Source organism: Dendrobates tinctorius, unplaced genomic scaffold, assembly GCF_039654945.1.
Source record: "Dendrobates tinctorius isolate UK_male_01 unplaced genomic scaffold, ASM3965494v1 ptg000015l, whole genome shotgun sequence".
NCBI classification, from domain to species: Eukaryota; Metazoa; Chordata; class Amphibia; order Anura; family Dendrobatidae; genus Dendrobates; species Dendrobates tinctorius.
The window spans coordinates 24,440,728-24,458,204 of record NW_027361683.1 but is presented as its reverse complement, the minus strand read 5'-3'; the positions used below and the strand labels follow the sequence as shown (position 1 = coordinate 24,458,204).

The window sequence follows — 17,477 nt, the reverse complement described above, 5'->3', positions numbered from 1 at the left end:
AATCGCGGTTTTTGTGGGGTTTTTTTTTTTTTTTGTTTTCTTTTTTTTGTGGGCGCCGTTATACGGTTAATAACGGCGATCGCAAAAGTGGGGTCAGTAAAAACTGACCTGAATCATGTTCGGGGCTACCCCCGGCAGCCAAGACCCCGTCGAAAATCCAACACTGGGGGGCGCTATATACTTTCTCCGTTAATTAACGGTGCTGTGGTTTAAGTACCCTTAACTACCGCTGTTAAAAGGCGTGCATGGAGGGAGGTCTTGGAGCTGCCACGAGAAAAATCCAAATTAGACGAGCCAATTCACATGTGGAGGGTGCATGTCCAAGCTAGTTAGCATAGCGAAATCAGGAATAAAGGAGATTGACGGCACTCCAGGAATAAAGAAAAAAAATATAGTGTGGCAAATTAACCCCTTCACTACCAAGGGTGGTTTGCACGTTAACTACCGGGCCAATTTTTACAATTCTGACCACTGTCCCTTTATGAGGTCATAACTCTGAAACGCTTCCGTGGATCCCGGTGATTCTGACATTGTTTTCTCGTGACATATTGTACTTCTTGTTAGTGGTAAAATTTCATTCATATAACTTGCGTTTATTTATGAGAAAAACGGAAATTTGGCGAAAATTTTGAAAATTCCGCAATTTTCCAACTTTGAATTTTTATGCCCTTAAATCACAGAGATATGGCACACAAAAAAGTTAATAAGTAACATTTGCCACATGTTTAATTTACATCAGCACAATTTTGGAACCAAAATTTTTATTTGTTAGTAAGATATAAGGGTTAAAAGTTGACCAGCGATCTCTCATTTTTGCAACACCATTTTATTTTTACGGACCACATCACATTTGAAGCCACTTTGAGGGGTCTATATGATAGAAAATACCCAAAAGTGACACCATTCTAAAAACTGCACCCCTTAAGGTGCTTAAAACCACATTCAAGGAGTTTATTAACCCTTCAGGTGCGTCACAGGAATTTTTTGAATATTTAAAAAAAATTAACATTTAACTTTTTTTCACAAAAAAAATTACTTCAGGTTCAATTTTTTTTTATTTTACCAAGTGTAACAGGAGAAATTGGACTGCAAAAATTATTGTGCAATTTGTCCTGAGCACGCTGATACCTGATATGTGGGGGGGAACCACTGTTTCGGCGCATGGCAGAGCTCAGAAGGGAAGGAGCGCCGTTTGACTTTTTCAATGCAAAATTGGCTGGAATTCTGATCGGACGCCATGTCGCGTTTGGAGAGCCCCTGATGTACCTAAACAGTGGAAACCCCCACAAGTGACCCCATTTTGGAAACTAGACCCCCCCCCAAGGAACTTATTAAGATATGTGGTGAGAACTTTGAACCCACAAGGGCATCACAGAAGTTTATAATGTACAGCGGTACAATTAAAAAATCATATTTTTTCCACAAAATGATCTTTTCACCCCCAATTTTTATTTTCCCAAGGGTAACAGGACCCTAAAAATTATTGTGCAATTTGTCCTGAGTACGCTGATACCCCATATGTGGGTGTAAATGACTATTTGGGCACATGGCAGAGCTCGGAAGGCAAGCAGCGTCATTTGACTTTTTTGGCTGGAATTGAGATCAGACACCATGTCGCGTTTGGAAAGCCCCTGATGTACCAAAACAGTGGAAACCCCCCCACAAATGACCCCATTTTGGAAACTAGACCCCCCCCCCCCAAGGAACTTGTCTAGATGTGTGGTGAGAACTTTGAACCCCCAAGTGCTTCACAGAAGTTTATAACGCCCAGGCGTGAAAATAACAAAAATTTTTTTTTCCACGTAAATGATATTTTTGCCCCAAAATTTTTATTTTCCTAAGGGAAACGGGAGAAATAGGACCCCAAAAGTTGTTTTGCAAATTGTCCTGAGTAGGCTGATACCCCATATGAGGGGGTAAAACACTGGGTGCATGGCAGAGCTTGGAAGGGAAGGAGCACCATTTGACTTTTTCAACGCAGAATTGGCTGGAATTGAGATCAGATGCCATGTTGCGTTTGGAGAGCACCTGATGTGTGCAAATAGTGGAAACCCCCAATTCTAACCCTGGCCCTAACCCTGGCCCTGGCCCTAACCCTGGCAATAAATACATTTTTTTAATTTTATTATTTTTCCCTAACTAATGGGGTGATAACGGGGGGTTTGATTTACTATTTATGGCGGTTTTTATGTTTGACAGCTGTCGCACTCTAAAAGACGCTTTTTATTGTAAAAATAGTTTTTGCATCACCACATATTGAGAGCTATAATTTTTCCATATTTTGACCCACCGAGTCATGTGAGGTCTTATTTTTTGCGGGACGAGTTGACGTTTTTATTGGTATCATGTTCGGGCATGTGACATTTTTTGATCGCTTTTTATTTAGTTTTTTGGGACGCAGAATTTACAAAAACCAGCGGTTCATGAATTTCTTTTGGGTGGTGCGTTTACGCCGTTTCGGGTGCGGTAAAATTTATAAGGCGGTTTTATTCTTCGGGTCAGTACGGTTAGTGATACCTCATTTAGGTCTTTTTTTATGTTGTGGCGCTTTTATGCAATGAAAACCATTTTATATAAAAAATAATTATTTTTGCATCACTTTATTCTGCGAGCTATAACTTTTTTATTTTTTCGCTGATGATGCTGTATGGTAGCTCGTTTTTTGCGGGACAAGATGACGTTTTCAGCGGTACCATGGATATTTATATGCGTCTTTTTGATCGCACGTTATTGCACTTTTTGTTCGGCATGATAATAAATCATTATTTTTTTGCTTCGTTTTTTATTTTTTAAGGGGTTAACTATTGGGACAGTTTTATAGGGCGGGTCGTTACGGACGCGGCTATACCAAATATGTGTACTTTTATTATTTTTTTTTATTATTTCCAAAAAATGAACTTTATTGGGGAATATTTTTTTTTTTTTTTTTTTTACTTTATTACAATGTTCCAGGGGGGACATCACTGTCCTGTGACAGATTGCTGATCTGTCACATCACAGATCACTGTGACAGATCAGCGATCTGTCACAGGCACTGCACAGGCTTCCTCATGCCTGCGCTTTGCAGGCACTGAGGAAGCCAGCTTCCTGCAGGCCCCCCCGGAGGTCCCCGTCGCCATATTGGATCCGGGGACCTGCAGGAAAGGAGTCCCCCGCAGCAGCGCTGCACATTGCGCTGCCGTGGGGGGCTCAGGGAAGTAAGGAGGGAGCCCCCTTCCTGCCGATGCTTCCCTTTAACCCCCGGTACACCGCGATCGTGTTTGATCGCGGTGTGCAAGGGGTTAACGTGTCGGGGGCGGTCCGTGACCGCCCCTGACACATTGTGCCGGGTGTCAGCTATGATAATTAGCTGACACTCGGCCGCCATCAGCGGCGCTCACCACGTGGGCGCCGCTGATCGCGATGACGTAATATTCCGGCCATGGTAATTAGGTCCATGGTCACATGGACGGAATATTACGTCAATTGTAGGTAAGGGGTTAAGCCATATTAAAATCAAGTTGCCTGATGCGTTTCGAGTGCCTGGTGTGCACTCTTAGTCTAAGATACATAAAACTGGTACAACCACAATTATATATACATAAAATTTATGTATATATAACTGTGGTTGTACCAGTTTTATGTATCCTATGACTAAGAGTGCACACCAGGCACTCGAAATTCGTCAGGCAACTTGATTTTAATATGGCTTAATTTGCCACAATAAAATATTTTTTTTTTTTTTCTTAATTCCTGGAGTGCCGTCAATCTCCTTTATTCCTGATTCCGCTATGTTAAAAGGAGTATCGGCGGTCGTTAATGGTTAAACATGCTATTTTCTATTGACACCTTCCTTGTTATGCTAAATTTTTTGTTAGGAAAATGTCTTCGACTAAGACTAATGACCTGAATTATTTCTTTATTTTCCTCCTAGAACAAAACTGTGGCTACTCCAAACCAGGGTGTGTGGGACATGAGAGGGAAGCAGTTCTATGCTGGCATTGAAATCAAAGTTTGGGCTGTTGCTTGCTTTGCGCCTCAGAAACAGTGCAGAGAAGACTTGTTAAAGTGAGTTTTATCTTGGCTTGTTTAGTTTGTATTGATAATATTTGATAGTTGTTCAAGAATCTGTATATACTTGATTTAAGCACCACTCAAGCGTGTGTGTATGTATATATAATATTTCATTTTTTTTTTTTTTTTTTTTTTTTTACTGCTAGAGTGGTACCACTAATCTAAGTTCTTTGCCCCAGTATTATACTCGGCAGCCGCTGTTCCCAGCGTTGCTTCGGTCCTGGTCCATCATCTTTTGAAAAGGGTCCACATTTTAAAAAGGATATAAGGATAAAGTTAGAATCAGTACAAAGACTGGCAACTAGGTTATGACAAGGGATGGAAGACCTCTCATATGATGAAACGTTGGAAAAGTTGGGCTTGTTTAGCTTAGAAAAGATGCCGCAGAGAAGACCTCATTTACATGTATGTGTGGCCAGTAAAAAACACTTATTCATTCCACAGGGCATACTGAGGTCTAGGGGGCACTTATTACAGGTGGAAGAAAGGCGATTCCGGTTGCTAAATAGGAAAGGGTTCTTTACCTGGTTCCCCGTATCATGTTCCCACATGCTTTATGCGTCTATCAGCCCTTTGTGTCTGTACTGTTACACACTTAATATTGTGGCTTATCCAAACAATCAGGGCAATTGTTACCACCCACCTTTCGTGTCTACCTTTTTTCCTCATAGATTGTAAGCTTGCGAGCAGGGCCCTCATTCCGCTTGGTATCTGTTATGATCTATGTGATTATTGTTATGCTGTAATGTCTATTGTCTGTACAAGTCCCCTCTGAAATGTAAAATGCTGCGGAATATGTCGGCGCTATAGAAATAAAATTTATTAGTATTATTATTGCAGTTAAAGCTGTCAGGCTGTGGAATGCCCTACCACAAGAGGTAGTAATGGCAGACACTATAACCGCTTTTAAAAATGGGCTGGACGATTTCCGTGGTACACGTAACATTGCGGGTTATTGTTAAATTGGTGACGAAATGTACAGTTGGTGGAGAAAGGTTGAACTTGATGGACCTAGGTCTTTTTTTCAACCTATGTAACAACTTCAGACTGACCAAAAGTCAGAAGTAGCGATCACAAGGTCTCAATGGTATGTCTATGAGAACCTCGTTCTGGCCTCATAGACTTATATTGAATTGTTACTTCTGGTTCGCCCAGATAACACTTGAGCAATCTTGCAAAGTCACAAACTGCTGAAGACCAACCGGAGTGATGCTGATAACAGATGAAGATATGAAGTATAATATTAGAGGCAGGAAACTAAAACAAGTTGCACCACTCCAGCCCTGCAAGAAAAAAACAAAACCACTGAAGTGGTGCTTTAAGTTTACAGGTATTGTTTTTGTTCTATTTCACGTGGCCCATATTGCAGAAAAATGAATTTTCTACTATTCTTCTTAATGGGTAACTGTCAATTTATAAAAGTTTTTATAGCTTATAGGTGATATTTGTTACACACACAATATAGTACTGCAAAATATTATCTTTTTTTTTTTCTGCCATGGCAAGAAATGCAATTCTAACCACACTTCAGAACAATCAAGAGCAAGGGTGGGCAGTTCATTTTCCCGAGGGGCCACAAGAGACACCATGACTGTTGTGGAGGGCCGAACCAATAGGCTGAAATTAATTCTGCTCAATATTAAGCTAATTATTGTTTTACTAGAGGTGTGCCTGATGCTATCGCATCGGGAGGGAAGTGTGTGTGTGTGTGTGTGTGTGTGTGTGTGTGTGTGTCCCGCAACTGCCTGCCCACCCACCTCTGTGCAGTCATAGCCGGCAGGAAAGAGGGTGGTTTGTGGCCTGTGCTGGAGGTGTGAGTACGTGTGTCTCTGCACACGTGTGTGTGTGTGTGTGTGTGTGTGTGTGTGTGTGTGAGTACATGCGTGTGTGTGTATGTACATGGTGGACAGGCAGTGGTGGGTCCAGCGGCGGTGGGGGGGTTCAGTGGCGGCAGGTCCGGCGGGGGGGGGGGTCCTGGCGGCTGTCTCTTTCCTGCCGGCTGTGACGGAGGAGGGTGGGCAGGCAGTGGCAGGTCCGGTGGGGGGGGGTCCGTCGGAGGCGGGTCCAGCGGCGGCGGGGGGTCCCGGCGGTGTCCCGCTGGTGGTACTGTGGAGGGGCCTGGTACCTGCAGCGGGTGCCATATTGAAATACCCATCAGTTGGGTATTTCAATATAGCGGTCGGCATACTTGCAGTCATCGCGGTGCACTGTGGGATTCGGGGACATCTGGACGGAAGTGGATGACAGACAATTTTAAGGCAAAAATATATATATATATATATATATATATATATATATATATATATATATATATATATATATATATATATATATATATATATATACACACGCTGAAGAGCCCGGCGTTGCCTGGGCGTAGTAACCAACTGTGGTTAGTTATAACAAATTATAATGATTGGATTGCTCATAAAAACATTTCACATATATTCAACACTACAGATTTGCAACACAAATTAACTAAACGATTACCCAAGTATTGATAGTATTTTATTTTCAACTCATTCAAGAGCCTTTTGTTAAACAACATGTTTGGTTTTTCCTTTCGGTGCAAAGATGAACAGATTTTTGGTAGTTCCAACTCTTGAACAGATCACGTAAAGTTGACCATGAGAAAAGCATAGAGATTGCATATCAATCCATACTGCTTTCAAGGACTGTCCCTGAGCATTGTTTATGGACATTGCAAATAGCAGTTGAACTGGAAACTGGAGGCGTTTAAAATCAAAAAACAAATCAGATGGAATGAGTGGAATTCTTGAAATGAAAATGTCCTCTCCTTTGGCACATCCTGTTTCTGAGCTGTGTATCTAACCCTATCCTGTGTGATAATGTCTGCTGAGCTGTGTACCTAATCCTCTCGTGTGATACTTTCTGCTTAGCTGTGTATCTAATCCTATCGTGTTACTGACTGCTCAGCCGTGTATCTAATCCTATCCTGTGTGATACTGACTGCTGAGCCATGTATCTAATCCTTATGTGTTATACTGTCTGCTGAGCTGTGTATCTAATCCTATCCTGTGTGATACTGACTCCTGAGCAGTGTATCTAATCCTATCCTGTGTGATACTGGGCTCCCCCTGCAGTCTGTGTCAGAGTGTGGTCTGTGTTTTCACGGTAATAAACTGTTATTTCCAGCTTTACGGAAGTACGATAACACCATAGAAATGATAAGAATAATAGGCCTCAGTTACCACAACTGTCTACAAACAAAACTGTTGCTGTTAGCAACCAATCACAGCTCATTTTTCATCTTTTAAGCAGCTCTGGGACAGCGTGGCGACTTTTGTGTTTCCACTTTTATGTGGCGAGGTTGGTGTATGTGTGGTGAAATGTGTGCTGAGGGTGGTATATGTGTTGAAACATGTGGTAGTGTGTGGTGCAGTTTGTGTGGGTGTTCATATCCCATGTCAGGGCCCCACCTTAGCAACTGTACGGTATATACTCTTTGGTGCCATAGCGCTCATTCTTTAAGTCCCCCTTGTTCACATCTAGCAGCTGTTAATTTGCCTCCAACACTTTTCCTTTCACTTTTTCCCCATTATGTAGATAGGGGCAAAATTGTTTGGTGAATTTGAACTCGTGGGGTTAAAATTTTGCCTCACAACTTAGCCTATGACGCTCTCGGGGTCCGGACGTGTGACTGTGCAAAATATTGTGGCTGTAGCTGCAACGGTGCAGATGCCAATCCCAGACAGACAGACAGACACACTCAGCTTTATATATCAGAGATATATATATATATATATATATATATATATATATATATATATATATATATATATATATATATATATATATATATATATATAATTTATTTGTAGTGCTTAATATGGAGCAGAATTAAGTATGCGAACATCCGTTATATACCGTACGAGTCCCTACATAGCCCCTCTATATACAGTATAAGCCCATATATAATCTCTCTAAATATAGTGTGAGCCCCCATATAACCTCTCTAAATATAGTGTGAGCTCCTACATAGCCTATGAGAGATATTATATTCATTCTCTGGTGCACTGACTCCCTGCATAGCAGACTTAATGTAGTGAAGTCGTTGCGTCTGTCTCATGCTGATTGATGGAAGGAGCCAGCGGCTCCATCCTCTACCAATGTATCCACCACTGTCTGAATCTTGAGGCTGAAGATATCGAGGCACAGTACACAGGCCAGGGAGGACATGGTGTGGCCCCTGGGCCACTGTTTTCAGCCTCTTGGCTGTCTCCATCTGGATGTGGCCTGCAGGCTTCACTTTGCCCGGGTCTAATCTAGAGTTAATACAAATTACCACTATGAAAACTATAGTGGCAAACTTTGTGAAAAACAATATTTGTTTTGGTCTCAAAACTTTTTGCCGTGACTGTAGTCAATCCACAGCGTTTAGCATGTTTTGGTTGTTTCCATAAAAGTGCAGTGCTGATGGCAACACTAATAGTAAATTAGCTGAGTACGGTAAAGGGAACCGGAGTAACCTTCAGGTAGTATCAGGTTGGCAACGTTATACTGATTAAAATGATAGCTTGGTTGATTAAATCTGTCTTGTGGTGGTTGTTTAATCTCTTTCTGCAGTTTTCAGTTAATGAGATTCTCGTGCTCCGGGTTGGGGCTATGGGGGTGGGGGGAGGGGGTTTCTTCATGTGGTGCTCTGCTTAGCTATTCATCTGAATGGCCTATAACAGGTCATTGATGGTTCAGTGACCTGCCCCCTAGTTTACATACTCAATATATGTTTTGAAAAAAATTCACTTTCAGCAGGCAGCGCCTGTGCTGTAGCATGATGGCATCTATAATGTCCATTTAATTATTTAAATGTCTGAAGAATGGGACCAGTAAGTATTTCAATGCATACTTTGAACATGCATCACCAATAGATTGGGAAGTGAAAAAAAGAAAACAAATGCTGAAATGGTACTTATAAATACTACAGTTATCAACTTCATTTATTCCCTTGGTGACCAAACCAAATTTTTCAAATCTGACATGTTACTTTGTGGCAATAACTCAGGAATGTTTCAACATATGTCAGTGATTTTGTTTTTTTTTTTTTGTTTTTTTTTGTCACCACTTCTAGTTTTTTTGGTGGCAAATTATTTGCTAGAGGGGGGGAAAAATTTTCTCCACCAATATGGCGGCGCCTTCGCAGTCGGATCTATCAGATCACGCCATTTTGAGAGAGAGTGTTAGCGTGGGTTGTCAGGAGCGGGAGCTCCGAGAGTGGACCCTCTGGACCGTGGCACCGAGTGACCCCGGGCGAGCTGCCAGGTGGAACCGACCCCTATACAGGGACCGTTAGGAGCAGGCCCAGGGGTTCGAGTACCACGGTAGCCGGTACCGAGAGGGGCGGCTCAGGATGGACCGGAGTAAGACTGAGACTGGAGTAGGAAAGCAGGAGCACTGAAGACAGGACTGGAGTAGGACGGCAGGAACACTGAAGGCAGGACTGGAGTAGGACGGCAGGAACACTGAAGGCAGGACTGGAGTAGGACGGCAGGAACACTGAAGGCAGGACTGGAGTAGGACGGCAGGAACACTGAAGGCAGGACTGGAGTAGGACGGCAGGAACACTGAAGGCAGGACTGGAGTAGGACGGCAGGAACACTGAAGGCAGGACTGGAGTAGGACGGCAGGAACACTGAAGGCAGGACTGGAGTAGGACGGCAGGAACACTGAAGGCAGGACTGGAGTAGGACGGCAGGAACACTGAAGGCAGGACTGGAGTAGGACGGCAGGAACACTGAAGGCAGGACTGGAGTAGGACGGCAGGAACACTGAAGGCAGGACTGGAGTAGGACGGCAGGAACACGGGTAGCAGGACTGAGAATCTGCTGTGAGGAGCAGCCGAGACAGGAACTGCAGGAGCAGAGTGTGCACGATGGAGCGAGGCCAGAGTGTCAGGAAACACAACGATCAGGCGCCTCCCTCAGGGGGAAGCGGCCTGATATGGCCCCGTCTGGTCAGCCATTGGTCCAAAGGTGCTTCCGGGTCAGGGCACAGCCGGAGCATAAGAAGCAGGAAGGAGGCGCGGCCGCGGCCTATGGCGCATGCGCATAGCATGCAGGGAAGGCATCGGTCGCGGGCCTGTCTCAGGTGACCGCCGCGGCCGTCGGGTGGAGAGAGGCTGCGGCGTGGGAGCGGAGGGCGACTGCGGCGTGGGAGCGGAGGCCGGGTGAGTATGGCGGAGCGGTGTAACAGTACCCCCTCCCCTAAGCCGCCCCCCCCCCCCCCCCCCCCCCCGGAGATTAACAAGAAACCTCTTGAGGATACGGGGAGCATTAATATTCTCCCGAGGCTCCCAGGATCTCTCCTCAGGACCAAAGCCCTTCCAATCAACGAGAAAGAAAGTCCTACCTCTAACCCTTTTCACAGCGAGGATGTCCTGCACTTCAGAAACGTTGTCGGCACCCACCGGCTGAGGACCAAGATCAAGCGAGGAATGGAAACGATTCAGCACCACAGGCTTCAGGAGAGAGACGTGAAAGGTGTTCGGGATCCGGAGCGAAGCAGGCAACCTCAATTTGTAGGCAACTTCGTTAATACGTCCCAGAATTTCAAACGGACCGATGTAGCGTGGACCCAACTTGTAGGAGGGCAGTTTTAGTCGGACGAATTTGGAGGAGAGCCAGACCTTGTTGCCAACACGATACGGAGGAGAATCCAACCTCTTTTTGTCTGCATAGTTCTTCATCTGATCAGCGGATCTCTTGAGTGATGTGTTGGTCTCAGCCCAAATCTTAGAAAATTCCGAGGACAAGGCATTGGCCGCGGGTACCTCAGAGGCAGGGGTTATCGGAAGAGGGACACCAGGATGTCTGCCAAAAACAATGAAAAACGGAGACTTGGCCGAAGACTCACCAGCATGGTTGTTATAAGCGAACTCTGCCCAGGGGAGTAAGTTGACCCAATCGTTCTGGTGGGCATTAGAGAAGTGGCGTAAGTATCCCGTAAGCGTCTGTTTGGTACGCTCTACTTGTCCGTTGGACTGTGGATGGTAGGCCGAGGAGAAGTCGAGGGAAACGTTCATAAGCTTACAAAGCGAACGCCAGAACTTGGAGGTAAACTGAACCCCTCGGTCAGACACGATGCGTCGAGGTAGTCCATGAAGCCTGAAGACTTGATGAATGAAGATCTCGGCCAGCTCTGGCGCTGAGGGAAGACCGGGCAGAGGGATGAAGTGAGTCATCTTGGAAAAACGATCCACCACCACCAGAATGACTGAGCAGCCCGCAGAGCAGGGTAGGTCGGTGATGAAATCCATGGCGATGTTCTCCCAAGGAACCGTAGGGACAGGCAACGTAAGCAACAAGCCAGACGGAGATCTCCGTGGCACCTTGTTCTTTGCACAGGATGGACAAGAAGCCACAAAGTCGAGTACATCTTGGCGAAGTGAGGGCCACCAGTAGTGACGTTTGATAAGGTCAAGGGTCTTCTTAGTTCCGGCATGGCCGGCCAGTTTGGAGGAGTGCCCCCATAGAAGAACCTTTTGCTTGAGATTCTCTGGCACAAGCGTCTTGCCAGGCGGAGGAGTAAGCCAGTTCACTGGAGCCACGGTGATGATCCTAGTGGGATCAATGATATGTGACGGTTCCTCCGTGGATTCGTGTGGTTGGAAGACCCTGGACAGGGCGTCTGCTTTGGAATTCTTGTTGCCGGGACGGAATCGGAGCTCGAAATCAAATCGGGCAAAAAATAAAGACCATCTGGCCTGGCGAGGGTTTAGTCTCTGGGCAGACTGGAGATAGGCCAGATTCTTGTGGTCCGAGAAGATGACAAAAGGATGGACAGCTCCTTCCAAGAGGTGGCGCCATTCCTCCAAGGCCAACTTGATGGCCAAAAGTTCCCGGTCATCGATCGAGTAGTTACACTCGGATGGAGAAAAGGCCTTCGAGAAGAAGCCACAAGGGTGCAGGCGACCGGAGGCGGTTCTCTGGGACAGCACCGCCCCGGCACCAGTCGAGGAAGCGTCCACCTCGAGTACAAAAGGTCGATCGCTCTCAGGGCGATGCAGGACCGGAGCCGTGGAGAAAGCCCGTTTTAGGGACAGAAAGGCCTCCTCTGCCTCAGGAGACCAATCCTTGGAAGTAGACCCTTTACGGGTGAGCACAGAAATGGGTCTTGTGATCGCGGAGAAGTGGGAGACAAATTGCCGGTAATAGTTGGCGAACCCGAGGAATCGTTGTATCGCCTTTAATCCGACGGGGCGAGGCCATTTGAGGATGGCAGACAACTTCTCGGGATCCATCCTTAGACCAGCATCGGAGATAATGTATCCCAGAAATGGCAGAGAGGTCTGTTCGAAGAGACATTTCTCGATCTTTGCATACAGACGGTTCTCCCGAAGACGCTGAAGCACCAGGCGGACACTCTTTCTGTGGGACGAGAGGTCCGGCGAGAAGACGAGGATGTCGTCTAAGTACACGACCACACAGGAGTACAAGAGATCCCGGAAGATCTCGTTGACGAACTCTTGAAAGACTGCAGGAGCATTGCAAAGACCGAAGGGCATGACCAGGTACTCGTAATGGCCATCTCGAGTGTTGAAAGCGGTCTTCCACTCGTCACCTGCACGGATACGGACCAGATTGTAGGCTCCTCTGAGGTCCAGCTTGGTAAAGACCCGAGCCCCTCTGAGACGGTCAAACAGTTCCGGAATGAGTGGAAGAGGGTACCTGTTCTTGATGGTAATCTCATTCAAGCCCCTATAGTCAATGCATGGTCGTAGAATCCCATCCTTCTTTTTGACGAAGAAGAACCCGGCTCCCGCGGGCGAAGAGGATTTCCGTATAAAGCCTTTGGCGAGGTTCTCTCGGACGTACTCTGACATGGCGGTGGTCTCCGCGGGAGACAGAGGGTAGATTCTGCCCCTTGGGGGGGTTGAACCAGAAACAAGTTCAATTGGGCAGTCAAACGGCCGGTGTGGAGGGAGGACCTCCGCTTCCTTCTTATCAAAAACATCGGCGTAGGAGCTGTAAGCTGGAGGAAGACCCGGGAGGTCTGGAGGTGACCGTGGAGCGGCCGCCAGGCGGACAGGAGTCAGACAGCGAGCTTGGCACGGGTGCCCCCAGCGGAGTATCTCCCCAGAAGACCAGTCGAGAACAGGCTGATGAGTTCTTAACCATGGAAGACCGAGTAGAATGGCGTGAGAGAGCTTAGGTAAAACGTAAAAGGCTATCTTCTCTCGATGTAAGGCTCCGATTTGCAATTCCACCTCTTCAGTGACCAAGGTGACGGTCACCTGTAGCGGTTTGCCATCCACGGTGGCAATCTGAATTGGGTTAGATAGAGTGACTACAGGAATTTGGTATTTGTCTACCTCTTCCGGCCGAATGAAGTTACCCGCTGAGCCCGAATCCACGTAGGCCACCTCGGAACCACGCCTCCCTCCTGAAACCAAAAGCACAGAAATTGTAAGGGGTTGAGAGGAATCATCACCTAGGAAGGCCTCTCTTACCTGACCTAGGTGGAGTCGTTTCCCTGTCTCTTAGGACAGGTGCGGATATAGTGTGACGAATGACCTCAATAGAGGCACAGACCTTGTGCCCGTCTCTCTGACGTAACTCGGCCAACCTGAGATGATCTATCTGCATGGGCTCACCCGAAGAGAGGGAAGAAGATCCGACTGAACGTGAGCTGGCCGACTGAGTGAAAGGAGAAACTGACCTGGAGGAGCGCCTGTCTCTCACTGACTCCCGAGCGCGCTCCAGGAAGCGCAGGTCAATGCGGGTAGCCAGCGAGATAAGGTCCTCTAAGGTGGACGGGGTATCTCGACCAGCGAGTTCATCCTTTATTTTACTAGAAAGACCGCGCCAGAATGCCCCCACCAAAGCTGCGTTATTCCAGCCGAGCTCAGAGGAAATAGTGCGAAAGCGAATAGCGTACTGTCCGACCGTGAGAGAGCCCTGGTGTAAGTTAAAGAGTGACTCAGTGAGAGAGGCTAACCGGCCCGGCTCTTCGAAAACCTTACGAAAAGTATCCAGGAAAACCGGGAGACTCGAAACGACCGGGTCGTCACGTTCCCAGAGCGGGTTTACCCAAGAAAGGGCCTCTCCCTCCAGATGGGACATGATGAAGGCCACTTTGACCCGGTCCGAGGGATATTGCTGCGGCAGCCATTCAAAGTGGAGACTACACTGATTTAAGAACCCCCTACAGAGCTTGGGATCCCCGGTGAAACGAGGCGGCTTGGCGAGGCGGGGCGTCGGAGGAGCAGCAGACGCAGGGGGAGGAGTCGGCACTGCAGCAGCAGCCTGGAGGGCCGACAAGCGACTATCAAAGGAGGCCATGTAGGACAAAATGTGGGTTTGAGTATCTTGCTGCTGACCCAGCTCCTGTTGGAGACTGGCCAGCTGAGTGGCATTTCCAGGATCGGCCACCTGTAAGGCCGACAAACAGGTGTCCATCGACTTCATGATTGACATAATGCGCCCCTGATTCTCCCGTAGGAATAGCAACTCTTTCTGGGTAGCAGCCGTAGTACCGGCGGAGTCCATGGCCTGATCGTACTGTTAGCGTGGGTGGTCAGGAGCGGGAGCTCCGAGAGTGGACCCTCTGGACCGTGGCACCGAGGGACCCCGGGCGAGCTGCCAGGTGGAACCGACCCCTATACAGGGACCGTTAGGAGCAGGCCCAGGGGTTCGAGTACCACGGTAGCCGGTACCGAGAGGGGCGGCTCAGGATGGACCGGAGTAAGACTGAGACTGGAGTAGGACGGCAGGAGCACTGAAGACAGGACTGGAGTAGGACGGCAGGAACACTGAAGGCAGGACTGGAGTAGGACGGCAGGAACACTGAAGGCAGGACTGGAGTAGGACGGCAGGAACACAAGGCAGGACTGGAGTAGGAAGGCAGGAACACTGAAGGCAGGACTGGAGTAGGTAACCAGGAACACGGGTAGCAGGACTGAGAAGCTGCTGTGAGGAGCAGCCGAGACAGGAACTGCAGGAGCAGAGTGTGCACGATGGAGCGAGGCCAGAGTGTCAGGAAACACAACGATCAGGCGCCTCCCTCAGGGGGAAGCGGCCTGGTATGGCCCCGTCTGGTCAGCCATTGGTCCAAAGGTGCTTCCGGGTCAGGGCACAGCCGGAGCATAAGAAGCAAGAAGGAGGCGCGGCCGCGGCCTATGGCGCATGCGCATAGCATGCAGGGAAGGCATCGGTCGCGGGCCTGTCTCAGGTGACCGCCGCGGCCGTCGGGTGGAGAGAGGCTGCGGCGTGGGAGCGGAGGCCGGGTGAGTATGGCGGAGCGGTGTAACAGAGAGTAAATTTATATCACCAAATAATGGACATTATAGATGCGCTCATGCTACAGCGCAGGCGCCTGCTTTCTGAATGTGCATTTTCTCCTTAGCCTCATTGATACAGGACCCATGATGGGTGTTATGCTGCTGCCACTAGGAGGCTGACACTAAGTAAACACACAAAGATTAGCTCCTCTGCAGTGTACACCCAGACACTGGCTCCAGCCGAACCAGTTCAAGCTTAGTGTCAGTAGGAGGCACGTGTTCTGATCTTCAGACCACATCTATTTTTATTCTCAATTTTTTCAAAGGATTACAGGGGGCGATGGATCCCTTAAGGGCTCAGCTGTCCCCAAACCTACAACAGGCGGGAACGTGGAGTGTCTTCTCCCTGTACCCCCTCCTGCATCGTTTGCCTGAGATCTTTTTTAGGGGCGAAGGGTCCCTTCAGTTAACCTCTCTCCCCATACCGACAGCATGGAGTGTCGCCTCCATGTACCCCCCTCTGCATCCAGGCTTATTCAACCCCTTTGTGCCTGACCAACAGCCCTGTCCCATCCTGGAGGAATTAACCCCTTGGATTTCCAGAGGCACTTATGGCGTCCGTGCGGCCACCACTGATAAACAGCAGCGATGGAAGGAAGGCAGACGGTCCCTCTCCACCCCTCTGACAACGGAATGGTGGATGGAGGGTCCCTGCACCTTCCATGGTGCAGCAGCTGACCTGTAAGCAAAGGCAACCCGGGTCCTGCGCCTCATCTTTCTCCTGCGAGCTCTACTCCTGGATGCACACCGCTGGTAAGTGCTGGCCCGGGGCACGTGTTGGAAATTTAGTCCCCGGCTTGGGCCTACTCTCAGCCGCAACCCAGAAGCTCCACCCATGTCTTGACGCTTCTCGCGCACGGCGAGAGTTCTCTCTGGCAATTCCTGGCGGCCATCTTTATCTACCGGCCGCCTCTCTACACGTGCAGCTTCTTCACACTGCACTCGGTGGGACTTCTCTCTGCACATCTCTCACCCCCTCTGCAATTCTGGGTGGACATCTTCATCCACCGGCCGGCTCTCTACACATGTAGCCTGTTCACACAGGAGCGCAGCGCATCGGGAGGACTGCTCTGACAGGGTCACAGGACCTGGGTAAGATCTCTGAGCTGCAGCAGATACAATCTCTGGCCCTTCTCTGCAGTAGTCACTGGAACTTACAAGCCACAACCCTCCCTATTGGAGCATATCAGCAGAATTAGGGATATACGGGGGGGTACACCTTGTCACTCTCAGACATCCAAGAAGGCTAACAAAACACTTAGTGTTTTTCACCTCGTGTACCTGCTGCCAGACTGCGTTGCCATGGGGACAGAGTACGCCACTCTGCAAAGCCTGTGATCCCATAGGCGCTCAGGATCTCTCCGCTGCTACCGAGCACAGTGTACCTAGTCCCCAGAGTGGGCTTTTTCACTGTCGCAGTCCATGGCGTCACTGGCTAAAGCATTAGAGTCCCTGAGGGCTGAGAAAATCCGCCACCCAGTTTTCTACGCCCGGGATGGGAACCGCTGAGATGATCGAGTGGGTCCTTGAACGTATTATGTGTTCCAGGACGTTGATCGGAAGCTGCGACTCTCGAGGTGACCAGCACCCCTGGGCAGTGTGATAACGAAAGACAGCGCCCCCCCCCCCCCCCCCCAGCCAATAAGACTGGCATTGGTGGTAACCACCAGCCATTGAACTGGGAGAAAAGATTTCCCCTGGGTGAGAGAAGACGCAACGTCCGCCATCTGAGCACCCGCTTGACCCACGCAGACAAACGACAGACAATCGAGAGAGAGAGGATTCCTGTCCCAGGTCATCAGAAGCACAAGCTTACGAGGACGGAGGTGTAGCTGGGCAAAGGCAACCGCTTTCATCGCTGCCACCATCTTGCCCAGGACCACCATGCCGAACCGGATAGTGAGGAAATGGGCGGCAAAGTGCCTGGGCTCCCTGTTGAAGGGCTAAGATCTTGTCTAGAGGGAGAATCAACAACCCTCAGGAGGTGTCCAGGGTCATTCCCAAAAATGATATATTCAGGACAGGGACAAGGGAAGATTTGTTTAATTTTATCAGCCAGCCCAGGTGAGAAAGTGTGTCCATCGTGATAAGGACGCACTCCGTGCAGGTTTGGATAGTCGGCCCCTTG

The 17,477-nt window shown here is 48.4% G+C and overlaps 1 protein-coding gene across 2 annotated transcripts in view; it reads left to right on the top strand.

Moving 5' to 3' along the window:
* The window catches only part of AGO4 (argonaute RISC component 4), a 105,661-nt gene that overhangs the window by 62,867 nt on the left and 25,317 nt on the right, over nt 1-17,477 (top strand). For both annotated transcript variants that reach the window (XM_073562935.1, XM_073562941.1), the window contains exon 11: nt 3,914-4,047. In XM_073562935.1, coding sequence (XP_073419036.1) covers nt 3,914-4,047 — 134 coding nt within the window. The remainder of the gene's footprint in view (nt 1-3,913; nt 4,048-17,477) is intronic.